This window comes from Acomys minous, assembly GCF_964271855.1.
Source record: "Acomys minous genome assembly, chromosome: 2".
Classification (NCBI taxonomy): domain Eukaryota; kingdom Metazoa; phylum Chordata; class Mammalia; order Rodentia; family Muridae; genus Acomys; species Acomys minous.
In genome coordinates this window covers 130,378,338-130,394,492 of record NC_140484.1, presented here as the reverse complement: position 1 = coordinate 130,394,492, position 16,155 = coordinate 130,378,338, and the positions used below count along the sequence as shown (strand labels likewise).

The following is a 16,155-nucleotide window of genomic DNA, read 5'->3' as shown; positions in this document are numbered from 1 at the left end:
CGCTGACTTCTTCCTTTCTAAGGCTGGTGAAAAGTGAGGCTTGGAAAGACTGTACCCCTCAAGTCACACAGCAGCCCGGTGGCACAGCTGAAGTCGAAGCCCACATCTCTTGACCACTGTGTTTACTGTGGCTAAATGCTAGCTTCCTGAAAGCAGTTGGGGGTTGAGCATATGCTTGAGACTGTTAAACGGGACCCTAGGAAGTCCCTGCAGCTGGTCCTGTGTGGCAGGGGGGAGCCTGGGCCTGGAAGGTGCTGATCCAGGGAGTCAGTTGACAATTGAAAAGCTAAAACTTGGCCCAAGTTGCACAGTCCCCCCTTCCCCCCCCCCCCCCCGACACACACACTGAAGCATCTGCCATGTCACAAATGGGATCGTGACTGCAAGGTGAGGTTCCTTTCACGGCATGGTTTTAGGCAGTACAGTGGCCTGAGTCTGGCCACTGGAACCAGGTCTTGTCAGTGAGCCATCTGATGAGGGGATGCACCAAGCTCTCTTTTCTTCTTGGGCCTTAGTTTCTTCAACTATAAAATAGGTGCCTTTATGCACTAGCTGTCTTAGGATACACGGGCCTTTTCTGCCCAGACTACCGTCTACCCACCTGGGGACAGCCTGTTGTTTGCTGTGTGTTCTGAGTACCTCAGTTTCCCTCTCAGCTTTTATTCCTGGCTCACACCAGGTACCTTAATTTGATTATTCTGTGTTCTTTCAGTGGGAAAAAATATTTTGTGTGCCAGGCCCTGTGTTAGGCCAGGAGACACAAAGTGAGTCAGAGGCCTGGCTCTCGGCTGTCCTCTGTCTAGGTTTTCAGCTTGTCTTTAGGGCTGGGAGTCGCGCAGCTAGGAGGCCCCCAGCCCGTCTTGTTCAGGGCTAAACCTCAGGGATGTGCGAAAAGAGACCTGGGCCTGGGCTTTCTCAGGTTGGGGCTGGGTGACAGTCGGGATGGTTTAACCTGGGTATCACAGAGGCTGGTGGAACAGTTCATTCCAGAGAAACATCTAACTTTCTGGAAGGTTTTGGGACTTCCATAGAGCAGTCATCTGGCTCCTGAGCCAACAGGCAGAAATCATCTCTATTTTCTCCCTCCCTCCCTCCCTCCCCTCATTCCTTTCTTCCTGCCTGTCTTTCTCCAATAGAACTTATCTGTACTCTCATGTGTCTGGGCAAGTGCTCTTCTCTGAAGCACACCACTAGTTGAAGATTCTGCTCTGTGCTTACTCTGTCTCTACACACACACACACACACCACTCCACCACTCCCTCATAGACAGTCACATGTCCTCGCTTACACTAACACCACACACATGCTCACATCCATTCACACTCCCGTGCCTTCCCTGTCACCGAGTCCTTTTCTGAGCCAGGCTCTTGGGAGCCATGGGTGAGCGGCTGGGCCCATCCTTGCCTAAGATAGTGTGATGCTAGGCTGTGAAGTCAGCAGATGACTCCCTTTTCCACACAGCTGCCAGAGGGGAGTTGTCAAAGTGAAAAACCTAGGGGCTGGGGGTGTGTAGCTCAGGGGGGTCCAAGCTTGTCTAGAAGGCATAAAGCCCTGAGTTTGATCCCAACTGCATAAACCAGGCGTTGCATGACGTGCCTGTAATCCCAGCACTCTAACAGGAGGTCATCCTTGGTCATGTGTCAAATTTGTGACCAGTCTGGGCTACATGAAACACTGTCTCAAGAAAGAAAGTCATAACTGTGCCATTTTCTGGGTGTGGGTAGCTCCATGTCATACTTAGACATGTGTGGTTCACTAACCCTGTGGACCTGGTACCTGTTTCTGTCACAACTCATCTCAGGGCAGCCCAGGTTGCTCCTCTTTGGGCAGCACCTTCCCATCTGCTCCTGTTTTGTCCTCAGAGGATGGGCAGCCCACACACACAGCTCTCACAGAGGGCAGGATCAAGGTGCCCTAGCAGGGCTGAGGAAGCCAAGGCCAGGGAAAAACCACTGCTTTGTGGCTGTGTGGACAGACACAGGGGCTGGAGGTGGCAAGCAGTTGTGAGGGTTAAAAAGGCAGGTGATTGGAAGCAGAGGGGAGTCTCTGGCTCCCAATGGATGCTCCATGAATGTGAACTCTCCTGTCCCCTAGGCCTGGTCATTTTTGGATCAAGCAGGACCGAGGACTGACTGGCTTGTCTCCGCATGCGCTAACTCCCATTTGTATGAGCAAGCCAGGGGCCATTGCAGTTCTGATGGGAGACAGAAGCCCGAAAGAGCTGTATATCCAAGCTCTCCCCTTTATGGAGGGGCAAGGAAACTGGGGTTCAGGGTCAGTGAGCAGGGCCTAGGACTCTGGCTCCTAACTCCAGGCCCTGAGCTGGTTGTGCCATGCCCATTGGTCTGTAGTGAGCCAGTTACATTTCCAACCGTGCTTGATGTGAAATTATATGCCTGTTAAGATGCTAACCTCTCCCACACTCCAGGAGAGCTTGGGAACCCCTCTCCAGAAGAACACATCTTTCAGTAAGATTAGAATACAAGCAGATATTTTACTTCAAGGCCACCAAGGACCTTTGTGTCCTGGACCGCACCCACCTCTGTCCTCCCTATACTTGCCTCCCTAATGTTCCCTCCTGTCTCAGGGCCTTTGCGCACGCCATTCCCAGGGTTCTCTGCCTGGCTGGCTGCTTTCTGCCCTTCAGATCTCAGCACAGAGGTTTTCCTCCTCTGCAAGTTGGAGTGGTCATTCTCCTGTCATTCTCCATCTCCTCAGGCTTTTCCCTTCTACTTTACTCATCAGCGTCCACAGGGATCCTGGGAAGAGCTTTGCTCAGTGGTTGCCATTTTAACGTCTTGAGCAAGAATGGAAAATCTATAGTGGTCTCTGCTCCTTCTAAAGCAACCAGGACTCTGTATTCAGTAGGTGCCCGATACATGGTTGTTGAATACGTCAGCAGGAAATATAATTATTCTCCGTCCAGTTCTCTGAATCTGGCCCTTAGTTCACCTGCCTGAGTTAAAATGTCCCTCCCTCACCACCTTCAAGGCCTGGGCTCTCCTCACAAGCAATTGATGTGGCCTCTCACCCCAGGTTCAGCAGGGAGCAATGGATCCACAAAAACCCGTTGCTAGAATGATTTGATGGATCCAGCGATGTGTGCCGCAGCCTGGTGGTCCATGTGTCCCCCTTTAGGGAAGAAAAGAAGTGATTCGGTGTGCCTGGCATAGCCTCTAGTCTGTCATGTGGCCTGTAGGCCCAGAGGCCATGGGCTGCATAGCTGTAGATAGGCCTGGGCTGAGGTGGCCCTCCTGTGCTGTCAGCTGCTCCTGTTCCTGAGCCTCAGGTCACTCAGCTGAAGGTGACAGGCAGGGCCTGCCTTACAGGAGGTATATTGATGGCACTGTGTGAGCCCCAGCCGGAGGCTGGCCACCACGAACCCGCAGAAAGCAAGGGCTCCCCCTGCCCTCTCTTCTGGCTCAGATTCCATGCCTAAGTGGTGATGGGAGAGGGGGGCCGCACTGGCTCTCCAGGCTCAGCTTTGGGTTCTCCTGCCTACAGGGGGACTATGTGTGGATGGATCTCAAGTCAGGCCAGGAGTTCGACGTGCCCATCGGGGCTGTGGTGAAGCTCTGTGACTCTGGACAGATCCAGGTGGTGGATGATGAAGGCAACGTGAGTAACCCTCTTTCTTCCAACCCTACCTGGGAAGGCTTCAGCGGCAGGTGCCAGGAATAGGAAGTGACCAGGAACTGTCCAACCCCCCCCCACCCCATTTGCTTCCTGTATACACACTTCCAAAGCCTTCAGGCCTTTCTGGCACATGGGACATAAAGATGACGATGCAGTGTTGAGGAGCTCCTTGGCACGACTCAGTGGTACTTTGGAGTCCAGCTTTGTCCTTTCGAGCCTTAGTTTTCTCTTTAATAAGATGAGACCCACATGTTAGCCTACGTGTGCTGAGCACCTCTGTAGTTGGCGTTGGCAGACACCTAGAATTCGTGTTCCACATTGCCCTCATGGGATCAGTCTAACCCTCACGTCTCACAGAAAGGGTCCTGGGAGAGCAAGCTTGGTAGGTAGCAGTGATGAACCCTTGAGGAAGGAGGCAAAGATCCAAGGGAAGGGGTGATCTATAGGGTACCTATAGAATCTATAGGAAGGCAGGTGGTCTATATGAGGGCAGCCATGGGGTCTTGGAGCATAAGTCTGCAGCATGGGTATGTACCTTAGCATGTGGGTGTATGTGCGTGTGCATGAGTATGCACATGTGTGTGCATGCGTGTCTCTGTTCTGACTTACACGTGTGTGCATTGGGGACATGCAGATGCAGTGCAGAGTACAGCAATGTAGTGAATATAAAAGATCTAGGAAGTTTCTACTTGCCATAATTAGGATTGTGCCCAGTGCTGTGCTTGGCTCTAGGGACAGCCTAGCCTGGAGTCCTGTCTTAGTCTTTTCACCTGGAGAGAACCAAGAGGGGATGGAGAATGCAGTGACTTGGAGAAGGCCCTGCTGGGGCAAGGGGAGGCAGGCCCAGGAGCTGTGAGCGCAGGAGACTGATATCCCTAAGGCCCTGCGTGGATTCTGTCTTTGAACTCTCATGGTCCCTGTGAAAGGCAGGGCAGACAGTAATTGGGACCCCATTGGGTGACTGCGAGTCGCCAAGTTCACAATCAGTGATGCTGGGGTTAGAATGTAGGATCTCTACTTCTGCATGTGCTCCTGCCTCTCAGAGGCAGCTACAGGACTCAGGTTGCAGGGGGAGAGAGGCTTGTGCCCTGGGCTTGAGGCCAGGCCGCCCTTCCGCCCTTCCGTTCCTCTGAGCTCTAGTTCTCTGTTCTCTAGGAACCGCCTATGAGGCTGAGTCATGGGGAGGCATTGTGCAGGATGGGCTGGCAGCTGACCGGCTGCTGAAGCTCCCCAGGTCTGAGGCTGGGGACCAGGGACTCTACCTGAGGCTAGAGTTTCACCTGGGTCAGGTTGCATGTCAGATGGTATCCCGTAACTTTGTGTCACTGGATCCTGAAGGTCCCCTCCCATCCTGCGCGCGCACACACACACCTCCCCCACCTCCCCCGCCACCCTGCCCCCCCCCCCAGCCAAAGCCCTAAGGGTGGGGACTGCTGGAGGGGGAGGGGCAGGACTGACTAGGAACCCGGGATGGAGACAAGTTAGGGAAGCTGACGCCTTGGGGCCCCTTTTTTCCTGTTTCCTTCCTGGATACTCCAGGCCATCACCCTGAACCTCTGTCTTCCCACAGACCCAGTAGCCTGAGAGTAGAGACCAGGCAGTCAGGAGTGCGTGGAAAAGGGAGACCACTGGGGGACCTCGGAAGCTCTGGCCTTCCTGCCTCTGTGAAATTCATTCCTGTGCTTGCCAGGGGGTCCCGCCCCCCTCAGCAGAACACCTGTCCCCTCAACTTAGTCTCAGCCAGCTTGGTCCCAGATGTGTCCCCAGTCTTCAGAAGCATCCGTGGTACTTCTTTGTGTTCCCCTGTCTCTCCTCTTCCTCTCTTTCTCTGTTTTCTGTCTTCTTTTCTGACCCGGTCAGTCTGCAGACACTTCCAGTTTTTTTTCTCTGTCTTTGTCGCTCTCTCCTTCAGAACCAGCTCCCCACTCCTAGCCTTGTTATACTTTGGCCGTTCTGTGGGCTGTGGACCTTGACCGGAAAAGCCGCTGCCCTCAGCGGGGCGTCCTCCCACATGGGGGTGGGGCGTGGAGCTGGCTGTGCTTCTTAACCTAGTCAGGCATTTTACCTTACGTCTGTCACTGTGAACCCAGGTCCCACGTCTGTCTTGTGGGTCGTGATGAGAACCCATGTGGTCTTTGTAGCCTGGGTGGCTCAGGGTGTCCAACTCATACCTGGCTGAGTGTACCCCTAGGCCCCAGTGAGCTGCACACCTGACAGGGCTCTCCAGATGAGAGAACTTTGCTCTCCTTCTCCAGGATGGGAGCACTATTGTCTTCTATTTCTGTTTGTGGATGAGGCCCTGGAGGTCCAGGAAGGTGGCGTGCTGCTTGGCCTCTGTCCTGTCTCTTCTCCTCCAGCTCCAGACAGTTCACCAGACAGGCCTGTGAAAGACACCCTGGTGGGGCTGAATTCCCATTGTCACTGTCTCCACCCACCCCCACCTCTTTACATACCACACCCACATAGCCTGGGAAGGGCTTTCTGTTGGTCCCTGAGCCTGGCCATGGTCTGACAGCCCTCAGCACCTGCCCACAGGTGCTGCTGAACTCTCTAACTGACCTGTTTTGGAAGGAGTTATGGGCCAGAGAGTAAGGCAAAGGCGGGTAGAAAGCTGCCCAGAAGGCCTGTCCTCTCTGTTCCTATATGGGGGTTAGGGACAGGCAAAGGGAATTTTCCAAATGGATCATCTTTTATCAGAGTGTTTGAAAGAGAGGAATGTTCCACACGGGGCTGAAAGTGTAGACAGGTCCTTGACGTCATTGCTGGGCCCCTTGTGCATTGGGAACGGCTGTGTGAGGGCCTGGATTGGATTAAGTTTTCCTGCTGGAGTGCCATGGAATGCTAGGAAGCTAGATCAGGGTTCTGGCTGGCCCTGCCCTGCCCCGCTCTGAGCTACCTCTTCACTCGCTGAGGCAGGGGCTGAGCTAAGGACAGAGGAAAGGAAAGGTGTGGACCAGCGCGTGGCTGCTACCATGGCATCCAACAGAGGGTCAGATGGTCAAGATCACGTGGCCAGATCTATCAGGGGCAGCCTGGGATTGAATCTAGGGACTCCTCTTGGAGCTGGTGACATCTAAGAACAGCTGGAGGAGGTACACGTGTCCTGGCTGTTGATGAATGTGTTCCCTCTGTTAGGAAACCCATGGGCTCCAGGGATGTGAGAAGGTTCTTGACCTCAGCAATCCCAGGAAACTGAGGCTTTATTTTCCAGAGGAAAGAATCCAAGAGCCTCCCACATGCCCTCTTCTGCCATCTGGTGGCTTCAGGGAATATTACAGGAAAGAGAAGCAGAGGGGTGTGTGTGTGTGTGTGTGTGTGTGTGAGAGAGAGAGAGAGAGAGAGAGAGAGAGAGAGAGAGAGAGAGAGAGAGAGAGAGAGAGAGAGAGAGAGAGAGAGAGAGAGAGAGAGAGAGAGACACTATTGCAAATCCTACCTCAGGTCCAGAAAGCCTCCCCTCCCCAAGGTCCGTATAGTTCACCAGCCAGGCCTGTAAAAGACACCCTGGGGCCCCTACTGGCATTGCCCCTGGCCCTGCCGCCTTTCCATGCCCACACAGCCTGGGTAGGGCTGCTTTTCCTGTCCCCTGGGCCTGGCCCTCTCTCCTCACTTCTTACAGAAACTCTCTCTTCATTCAGGTCTTAGGTGGAAAGCTACCTCCCTGGAGAGGCGGGTCTCCGCACCCCATGTTGAACCCACTAAACTTATTTTTGTGTATTTGTTTACTGGAGCCTGAATTGGAAGCCAAGCCTTTTAAATTCCAGTTACTCTGCTTTTATCCTCTCCTTCGAAGTGACTTGGGAGGGGGGACCTGATCCCCTTAATGATAACCATCAGTAGGGGCAAAGCCTTTGCCTTGCCCTCCTCAGATGTCCATGCAGGAGAGCTCTGCTTGATGGGTAGAGACCAGCGAAGTCCCTAGACTCAAGTCAGTTAGAGCTGCTCGGGACCCTATCGCAGGCCCGGGGCTCCCATCCCTCTGCACAGCAGCTGGGACGCAGGAGCAGCAGCTGACAGGAAAAGCTGTGTTGCCTACAGGAACACTGGATTTCCCCTCAAAATGCCACACACATCAAGCCGATGCACCCCACCTCGGTGCACGGTGTGGAGGACATGATCCGCCTGGGGGATCTCAACGAGGCGGGCATTCTGCGCAACCTGCTCATTCGCTACCGGGACCACCTCATCTACGTGAGTACCACCCACGGCTACCCCCGTGCAGCGCCCAGAGGCCCAGACTCCTGGGATTTCATTGGCTCTGCAGCGGGGTGCTCCACCTGAACCCCGTCCCCACTGGGTCCAGGCTTTGGGCACTGAGGTTAGGGCAAGAGCTGTTATACTGCAGGTTTGTGGGCCTCATAGGCTTGGAAACCAGAGGCCACGGCTCCTCGGGGCAGGCTTAGTATTTTGCCAGTTAGGGAGCTGGGGGCTGCTGCCCCGCTAAGTTTTGGTATGAGATGGGGGCGCTACCCTGAAGCCTCAAGAACAGGGGAGGCTAGCAAAGGAGCTTGTGTCATTAGGAAGAAAAAGAGGGACCACAGACCCTCATTAGAATCAGCCAGCTCACCCGTCCTGTCCCTGTGGAAACACCATTGGATCTAAGTGGAATCCAGAGAAGTGATTCTGTAGAGAAATAAATCTGATCTCACCCAACTGGGGCAGCAGGGACCCCCCCCCCAAAAGGCAACTTACACCAGGCAGGACACACACCCCAGAAACACTGAGTGAACGGGCACTCCAAGGGTGTCACCGAAGGAACTCAAAGCCTTTTAAAATTACAGAGGGAGCCAAAGAGTTTTTGTTCACTTGGGCTCTATGGTGATGTTTATGGTATCAGAAATTCAAACAGAAAGTTTAAGAGTCACTTAGAAATTAAAAATTAAAAAACATTAAAAATTAAAAAAAAAAGAAAAGAAAAAACAAGAGTCATTTAAAAATGACAGACTAGGACTATCTAGGAAGCAAACTGGCCATGTCTCACACCTGGAGCTGCAGACTTGTCCCCTCCCCCCGGGGGTCTTTTTGGCATTGCCCTCTTAGCGGGGACATCCTCCCTGTTGGAGAAAGGGTCCTGTTTGACTGTTTTTAAAAGCAAACTATTTATCATATGGTGCAGGTACATGTGTGCCACAGCTACCACATGTGGAAGTCTGAGGGCAACTTTTTGGGGGGCTGCTTCTCTCCTTCCACTTTGTTTTGAGGCAGGCTTGCTCTTGCTGCCCAATCTAGGCTAGCCGGCTTGAGAGCGTCCAGACAGCTCTTCTGTAGGAAGGCTGGGATTAGAGATGCCTGCTGCTGCATCCAAGCTTTTACACAGGGACTCAAACTCAGGCCAGCAGGCCTGCACAGTGAGAGCCTTTACCTCCTGTTTACTTGTTTTTGTTTTTTGTTTTGTTTTGTTTTGTTTGTTTTGAGACAGGGTTTCTCTGTGTCACTCTGGCTGTCGTGGACTCCCTTTGTAGACCAGGCTAGCCTCGAACTCACAGTGATCCACCTGCTTCTGCCTCCCAAGCACTGAGATTAAAGGCATGTGCACCACCATGCTCGCCTTTTGCCTCAGGTCTTAATCAGATGCGCGCACTATAAATTGTGGTTGTCCTTCTGACTGATTGCAATGGGACCTGTGTCACATTGTCTGCAGGGGAAAGACTGTGTGTGTACTCAGATGGTATGCATGTGTGTGTACATTTATGTTGTCTGCACACACAGCTGTTTGATCGTGAGTACTTGTGTGGGACAGGCACATATATGTGCATGCATGTGTATACATATACCTTCACGTGTGTGCACAGCTATGTGTGTTCTCTTCTCCACGTGTACAGTAGTGTATCTATTAACAGTGTTCTGTCTTTCCCACCTGTCTCATCCTAGGCCTCATTTTTGGTAATGTGGCTAGTGTGGTCCTGAGGGTGTTCCCTCCTTAGCTCGATTTCCTGCCACACCCTGGAGATGATCACAGATGCTGCCCACTCAGCCCGTTAATGCTAGTCAGTCACTTAACAGTGCTGAGTGTGTCCTGGATTCTGTGTCAGGCACTGGGGAGGCAAAGGCTTTGAACCAGAGCCACCAAGCAAAGCATCCAATAATGTGTACTGCGGGGGATATGTGGGGTGCAATGGGCCATACAGAACATCCTCATTTTCTGGACAATGTGCTCCAGCCTGGTGCAGCAGGACACTGAGGGGCTTCGGGCCATAGGCCCTGTGGTTGTAGGAAGCGGGGATGGGTCCCAGCAGAGGACAACGTAGTGAAGCTCACCTAGGCTGTAAGTGAAGGAGAGATGGAGCAATCACAGGGACAGGAAGCAGGTGAGGAAGTACCACAGGGGACCAATAGGGACCTGGTAGCCCAGACCAGGGAGAGTAGCTGGGATGGAGAGCTTGAGACAGGCAGGAAGGAGTGGCGGGCTCACCTGGGTAAAGGGCATGAAACCCTCAGGTTACAGGCAGAACGGAAAGAGCCCTGGAGAGGTAGTGGAATAAGAGTCTGTCCACAGGACCAGGAGGTCTTGGGATGTTGCAGCATCTTTCTTTCTGTCACGTTCCGGTCACTGAGCCTCGCAGGGTGATTCTGTAGGCTGCATCATTAGGTCTGAAGTGGTAAACGACATCAGTCTCCTACAGCTGCCAGGATGACCTTTCTCCAACAGATCACCCCAAAGGCCATGGCCTTTCACATTCCTATTCTCTGCTGCTGGCCAGCTCCTGCCTCTCACCAGAGCATGCAAGGGCTCTTGTAAGCCCCCAGTGATGAGGACTGTAGAGTGATTTTGTGGGGGTCAGCCTCCTGCTGTGTGTTGGTGACAGGTGTCACATTCTTGAGCGAGCATTAAGAAGAGAGTAAGGTGGCACTTATGTCCCTAGTACCTGGCAAGGGTGGTGCTTTTGTCCTTCAGTCTCTACAGCAGCCCTGGGAGGGGGCAGAGAGCAGCTCCTTTCACAAACCAGAAGACTGAGGCCGCCCAAAGCAATGTTCTTTGAGGCTGACTCTCAGGTGAGGATGGGCTCCTCTGACCCACATCTAGAGACAAGAGTCAGCTATATTCCACCACTATGTAGGATGGTGTATAATAACGGCAGCCACAGAGTTGTCACCTAATTGTTTAGCCTAGGCCTGGGCTCCCGGAGATGCCTTTGTGGCCTCTGTTCCATTGACTGGTTGTCTCTCTACCTGTCTCTTACTTTGCAACAGACCAACTGTGGAGGGCGGGTGAGTGGCACAGTAGCAGGCCATGGAAGGCGGTGAGGCTTGTTGGCTTGGCTGGGCAGTTCCTTTTAGCCTCTTTCCTTCACTTATTTTCCTATTTGGGCTCCTGGCACTGAGCTGAGCTGTGAAAGCGAGTCTTGGGCGCTCCTGGTTGCCGAGCTTGGAGGAGGTGGCTTAAAGGGGGAAAGAAGCTTCTGGGCTCTACAACTGGGGTCTCTTGGCTTGGTTAGCGCTTTTCTGCACAGTTCCCCTGGCCTGGGCTGGGCACCACAGCTGCTTCCCCCCCGCCCCCCCGCATGCCACACTGGGCTGAGCTGCTGGGAAATGGTGGCTCTCTTGTGTCATGCATCGAGTCCTGGAAAGGTGGCGAGGTTGGCGAGACAGGCAAGGACGCCACTTCCCCTGTGCAAATGTATCTGTCTTCAGCCTCACTAGGTCCCAGACATGCAAATATATATCATCACCAATGACAGATGGGGCCTGACATTTTTTAGCTTGGGGTGAGTGGGAGTAGGGAGAGGTAAACTCACTCTGCCCTGGTGTGACAGGACCCCAGGGCACAGCAGGAAGTCTAGCCCATGTTCTCATACAGGAACGGAATGCAGACAGCCTCAGGTCCCTGAGCTCCATCCATGGGACACAGCAGCCACCTCTGCCCTGGGGAGAGTTACAGAGAAAGTCCCTCCTCGAGCCCCAAATCCCAGCTCCTTCTGTACCACATTCCAGCCCCAACCCTTCAGGTTTTTTTTATGACTTGGCCCCATTCATGGCTTCTTTACCACCCCAGTCTCCCCTCTAAGCGAGGTCCAGTTTTTTAATTTTTCTCTAAAAGTCTTAGGTGCAGAGATTGGGGCCGAAGGAAGGAGCTGCCATTTGAGTTGTCCTGTGCTTTGTGCTCTGAATCTGAAAATACACTGTACCATTCATCTTCACAAGAATGGGGTTTCATCCGTTGTACAGATAAGACAACGCAATCCAGGCTTAGGCACCTTCTGCTGTCCCCTCCTCCCTTCACCAAATGTCTCTGAGCCAGACCCAAAGCCAGTCCGAGCCCCTCTCCGTCCCCCCACCCCCGCCCGCCCTTGCCCCGTTGGCTCCTGCCACTTCTGTGGACTCCAGAGCTGCACGGGGCCGAGTCCTCCCCACCCCCACCGGACAGTGCGAGCTCCTGTCCCTTGCTGCTTGCAGACATACACAGGTTCCATCTTGGTGGCGGTGAACCCCTACCAGCTGCTCTCCATCTACTCGCCAGAGCACATCCGCCAGTACACCAACAAGAAGATAGGGGAGATGCCCCCCCACATCTTTGCCATTGCCGACAACTGCTACTTCAACATGAAACGCAACAGCCGGGACCAGTGCTGTATCATCAGGTGGGTGGCGCGGCCTCACTGCCAGTGAGTCCCAGCTCTCCTGCTAACACATTTGGAATTGTTGCAAGGTTAGAACGCCACGATGCTCCCCAGGAGCTGGCTGCACCCTCTGTGCTGTGTCACCCCCACATTCCCAGATCTTACATTTCTTTTCTCTTAACACTACAAGGGCTGATGTTGGCATGTGAGGTCAACATTGCTTCCTGAAGGTTCCTATTAAGTGACGGTCAGTTGAAACCTCTCTCGTTATCTTGTGGGTGAGGCAAGAGGCCAAAGCATCAGTTGAGCAGTTCACATGGTTCATACATTCTTGACCAGGAGGGATGGGGGTGAGGTGTGTGTGTGTGTGTATGTGTGTGTGTGTGTGTGTGTGTGTGTGTGTGTGTGTGTGTGTGTGTCAGAGCTCTGTGTCCCCGAGAATCAGACCTATAGTACCGATCGAAGCTAGTAGGACAGTCAAGGCTGAGGTCTACCCTGCCATGCCCCCTCCCCTGCCGCCCTTTGCAGCGGGGAGTCAGGAGCTGGCAAGACAGAGAGCACAAAGCTAATCCTGCAGTTCCTGGCGGCCATCAGCGGACAGCACTCATGGATCGAGCAGCAGGTGCTGGAGGCCACGCCCATCCTGGAAGGTAAGGCCATGACCGGAGCATGCGCGGTGGATGCTGATATGGCGCCCATCCAGTCTCACCTGTGATCCCTACCACCCTGCAGCATTTGGCAATGCCAAGACCATCCGCAATGACAACTCCAGCCGCTTTGGCAAGTACATCGACATCCACTTTAACAAGCGCGGTGCCATCGAGGGCGCCAAGATAGAGCAGTACCTGCTGGAGAAGTCACGAGTCTGCCGCCAGGTGAGTCGGTCCCTGTGCTGCCTGGGTGGGCACCTCCGTCCACATAGCCACCCTCCACCACACCGCACCTCCATCTGCTCCAGGGGGTGTCCAAGGTTCCCTATGAGACTCCAGCCTCTGTGTGTTCTCTGGGCCCGATTCCAGGCGCCCGACGAGAGGAACTACCACGTGTTCTACTGTATGCTGGAGGGCATGAATGAGGAGCAGAAGAGAAAGCTGGGCCTAGGCCAGGCAGCTGACTACAACTACTTGGCCATGGTGAGGCCCGGGTGATACCCTGGGGTAAACACCTGTCTCAGTGATGTGGGGCAGGACCAGACTCACCAGTGTGGTTCTGTATCAGCCCACTCAGGCTTGTCTGTGCCTTAAAGCCCCTCCTTCACTTGGGCACATGTCCCTAGTGAATTCTTACCACAGCTACATTTCTCGAGGTCAGCATGAGGCACGGGGACACAGCAGACAGGAGTCACAGAACCAAGCACATGGACCTGCCCGTACACATAAGCTAGACATTGAAGACCTCTGCTGGGCCTCCTAGGCTTGAGGGAGCTGGTTGCTGAGGCCTGGGCCTCCAGGCTTTCTTGAGGGGCAGGTTCTGGTGCTGTGGGGCTGGCTTGACCCTGTGTGGCTTTTTAGGGGCTGTGGGTCATCACCCCTTTGGGGGTTGAACAATTTTCACAGGGGTCATCTACAATCACTGGAAAACACGGATGTTTATATTACGATTCATAACAGTAGCAAAATTGCAATTATGGGGTAGCAACAAAATAATTTTATGGTGGGGGGGGGTCACCACAACATGAGGAGCTGTATAAAAGGATGGCAGCATTAGGAAGGTTGAGAACCACTACCCTAGAGGCTGTACTCATAGCAGGCTAGCTTGAGAATTCCATCCCTACCTCCCTAGGCAGGGATTTAAGAGTGCTATGGGCATGAGGGAATTTTCTATTCTGTAACTAGCTGGCTGGCACACACACACATACACACATATGCACACACACGTACACACATGCACACACACGCACACACACACATGCACACACACGTACACACATGCACACACATGCACACACACACACACACACACACAGCAGGCTGTGTCTATAGTTCCCCTCTGTGGTTCACACATGTTTACAATTGATGGGAGCTCCCCTAGGAGTGGGCATGCTGGAGCTGCATGGAGCCTGGTGAGATGTTGGTACAGTGAGCTGTGATAAAACAAGTGATGGACTAACCCTTGTGTAGTGCCCAGTTCTTCTTACTTATGTCAGGGTTCCAATGGAGAAACACCACAGGAACATTCTAGATATCCTGGGGGCACTGCCCTCCTGGCTTCCCTGACACCCCCTTAACCTCCTCCTCTTGCATGCCCTGCACCCCCCAGGGTAACTGCATCACTTGTGAAGGCCGGGTGGACAGTCAGGAGTACGCCAACATCCGCTCAGCCATGAAGGTGCTCATGTTCACAGACACGGAGAACTGGGAGATCTCAAAGCTCCTGGCTGCCATCCTGCACATGGGCAACCTGCAGTATGAGGGTGAGGCCCCATGGTGCCGTGCCACACCCCACTCAGGGTAGCATGGCACCTAGCTTCCAGGGGTTGGCAGTGCTGCCTGCTGCAGCGGGTGTCATACGGGATGCGGGCTGGGAGGATGTCAGCCTGACATCAGTCTCAAGAGTGGTACCCTGTGTTGCAGCCACCCCACCCCCACCCCAACCCCAAAGCTTGAGCAGATTGCAGGCCCTTTAAAACCTCTTCCACATTTGGTGTCTTCTTTAAGGCTGGGTGTCTCCAAGAAAGGGTGGATCTTTGAGTTCACACCGTGGTGTGAATGACCAAACAGTTTCTGTGAGGGGGGAAGACATAGCGGAGCATGAACACTTATTTGACACCACTGTATACTAGAGTGAAGGTGGTCCACTGGAAGAAGGCACCAGAATACATTCTGCCTTTTCACTGGTGCCCAGCATGAGTCCTGGACAGTTCATGCAGTGAATGAATGTCCCCACAGCCAATGCAACCCTGGGCTAGTGAGTCTGGAAAGATAAGGGGCATTGAGGAGAGAGATGCGCATGTGCAGAGGCCCTGAGGCCCAAGAGGATGAGGTGAATTTGGGGAAAGGCCAAGTTTACAAAGGTCTTGTCTCAAAGGTGTCATGGTTGCCACCATGGACCATAAAGTAAGAGGCCGAGGGGGAGTCACCAGAGGGCTCAGCTTGGGTGCGAGGCTCAGCGCTAGGTGCTGGCATTTAGGGTCCCTACTCTCACGGTCCCCACCTGCTGTCATGAGAACCTTCATCAGACATACACTGACCATGCTGGTGATGGTCTGTGTGGACAAGGCAGGGTCCCCCCCCCCCACCCCTCTGTTTCCCTGCGTGACACTGTGTCCTTTGCTGCTGGCAGCCCGTACCTTTGAGAACTTGGATGCGTGCGAAGTCCTCTTCTCCCCGTCACTGGCCACGGCAGCGTCCCTGCTTGAGGTCAGTGCCAGCCTCTCCCATTCTGACTGTCCCTCTGAGGCCAATGTCCGGCTCAGTTGGGCTGAGGTGGGAATCACCTGAGGAGCCCTTGGAGACTCTATTCAGTTAGAGAAGTGTGTGGTCCCGGGCCGGTGTGATTACAGCAGGTGGTCTTGTGAGCTCTGGGCCAGGGCCCTGTGGTACCTGAGAAGAGATAGGGAGGGGAGCCGCCTGAGAGGAAAGGGGACAGCCAGGGTGGGGCTGGACCCAGGTGTTTGCTCTAGGTGAACCCCCCAGACCTGATGAGCTGCCTCACGAGCCGCACCCTCATCACCCGTGGGGAGACGGTGTCCACCCCTCTCAGCAGGGAGCAGGCGCTGGATGTTCGAGATGCCTTTGTCAAGGTGGGTGAACGGAGTGGTTGTCTACATGCCAAGTGTTTCCAAAGCTGGCCATTGCTTGGCAGCCCCCGAGCTAGAGTGTGGCTTATAGACTCTGGCCCGATTTCTCTCTGTCATCTTCTGAGACCAAAGAGGCCAGGCATGCCAAAGGAGTTGGTGCTGCATTCCCCAGGGGCCCTACTTTGCTCCCTCAGACTTGCTTTGATGAGCTGTTCTCAGCTAGGG

General features: G+C 53.9%; 1 protein-coding gene across 3 annotated transcripts in view; it reads left to right on the top strand.

Annotated features, from left to right (window-relative positions):
• Window positions 1-16,155, top strand: part of MYO7A (myosin VIIA) — a 70,131-nt gene that overhangs the window by 9,225 nt on the left and 44,751 nt on the right. For 2 of the 3 annotated variants that reach the window (XM_084768180.1, XM_084768178.1), the window contains exons 3-12: window positions 3,505-3,618; window positions 7,672-7,824; window positions 10,825-10,842; window positions 12,028-12,212; window positions 12,720-12,841; window positions 12,924-13,066; window positions 13,211-13,324; window positions 14,451-14,604; window positions 15,474-15,550; window positions 15,814-15,933. In XM_084768180.1, the coding sequence (XP_084624306.1) occupies window positions 3,505-3,618; window positions 7,672-7,824; window positions 10,825-10,842; window positions 12,028-12,212; window positions 12,720-12,841; window positions 12,924-13,066; window positions 13,211-13,324; window positions 14,451-14,604; window positions 15,474-15,550; window positions 15,814-15,933 (1,200 nt within the window). The remainder of the gene's footprint in view (window positions 1-3,504; window positions 3,619-7,671; window positions 7,825-10,824; window positions 10,843-12,027; window positions 12,213-12,719; window positions 12,842-12,923; window positions 13,067-13,210; window positions 13,325-14,450; window positions 14,605-15,473; window positions 15,551-15,813; window positions 15,934-16,155) is intronic. The other variant, XM_084768179.1, reaches the window with a different exon arrangement.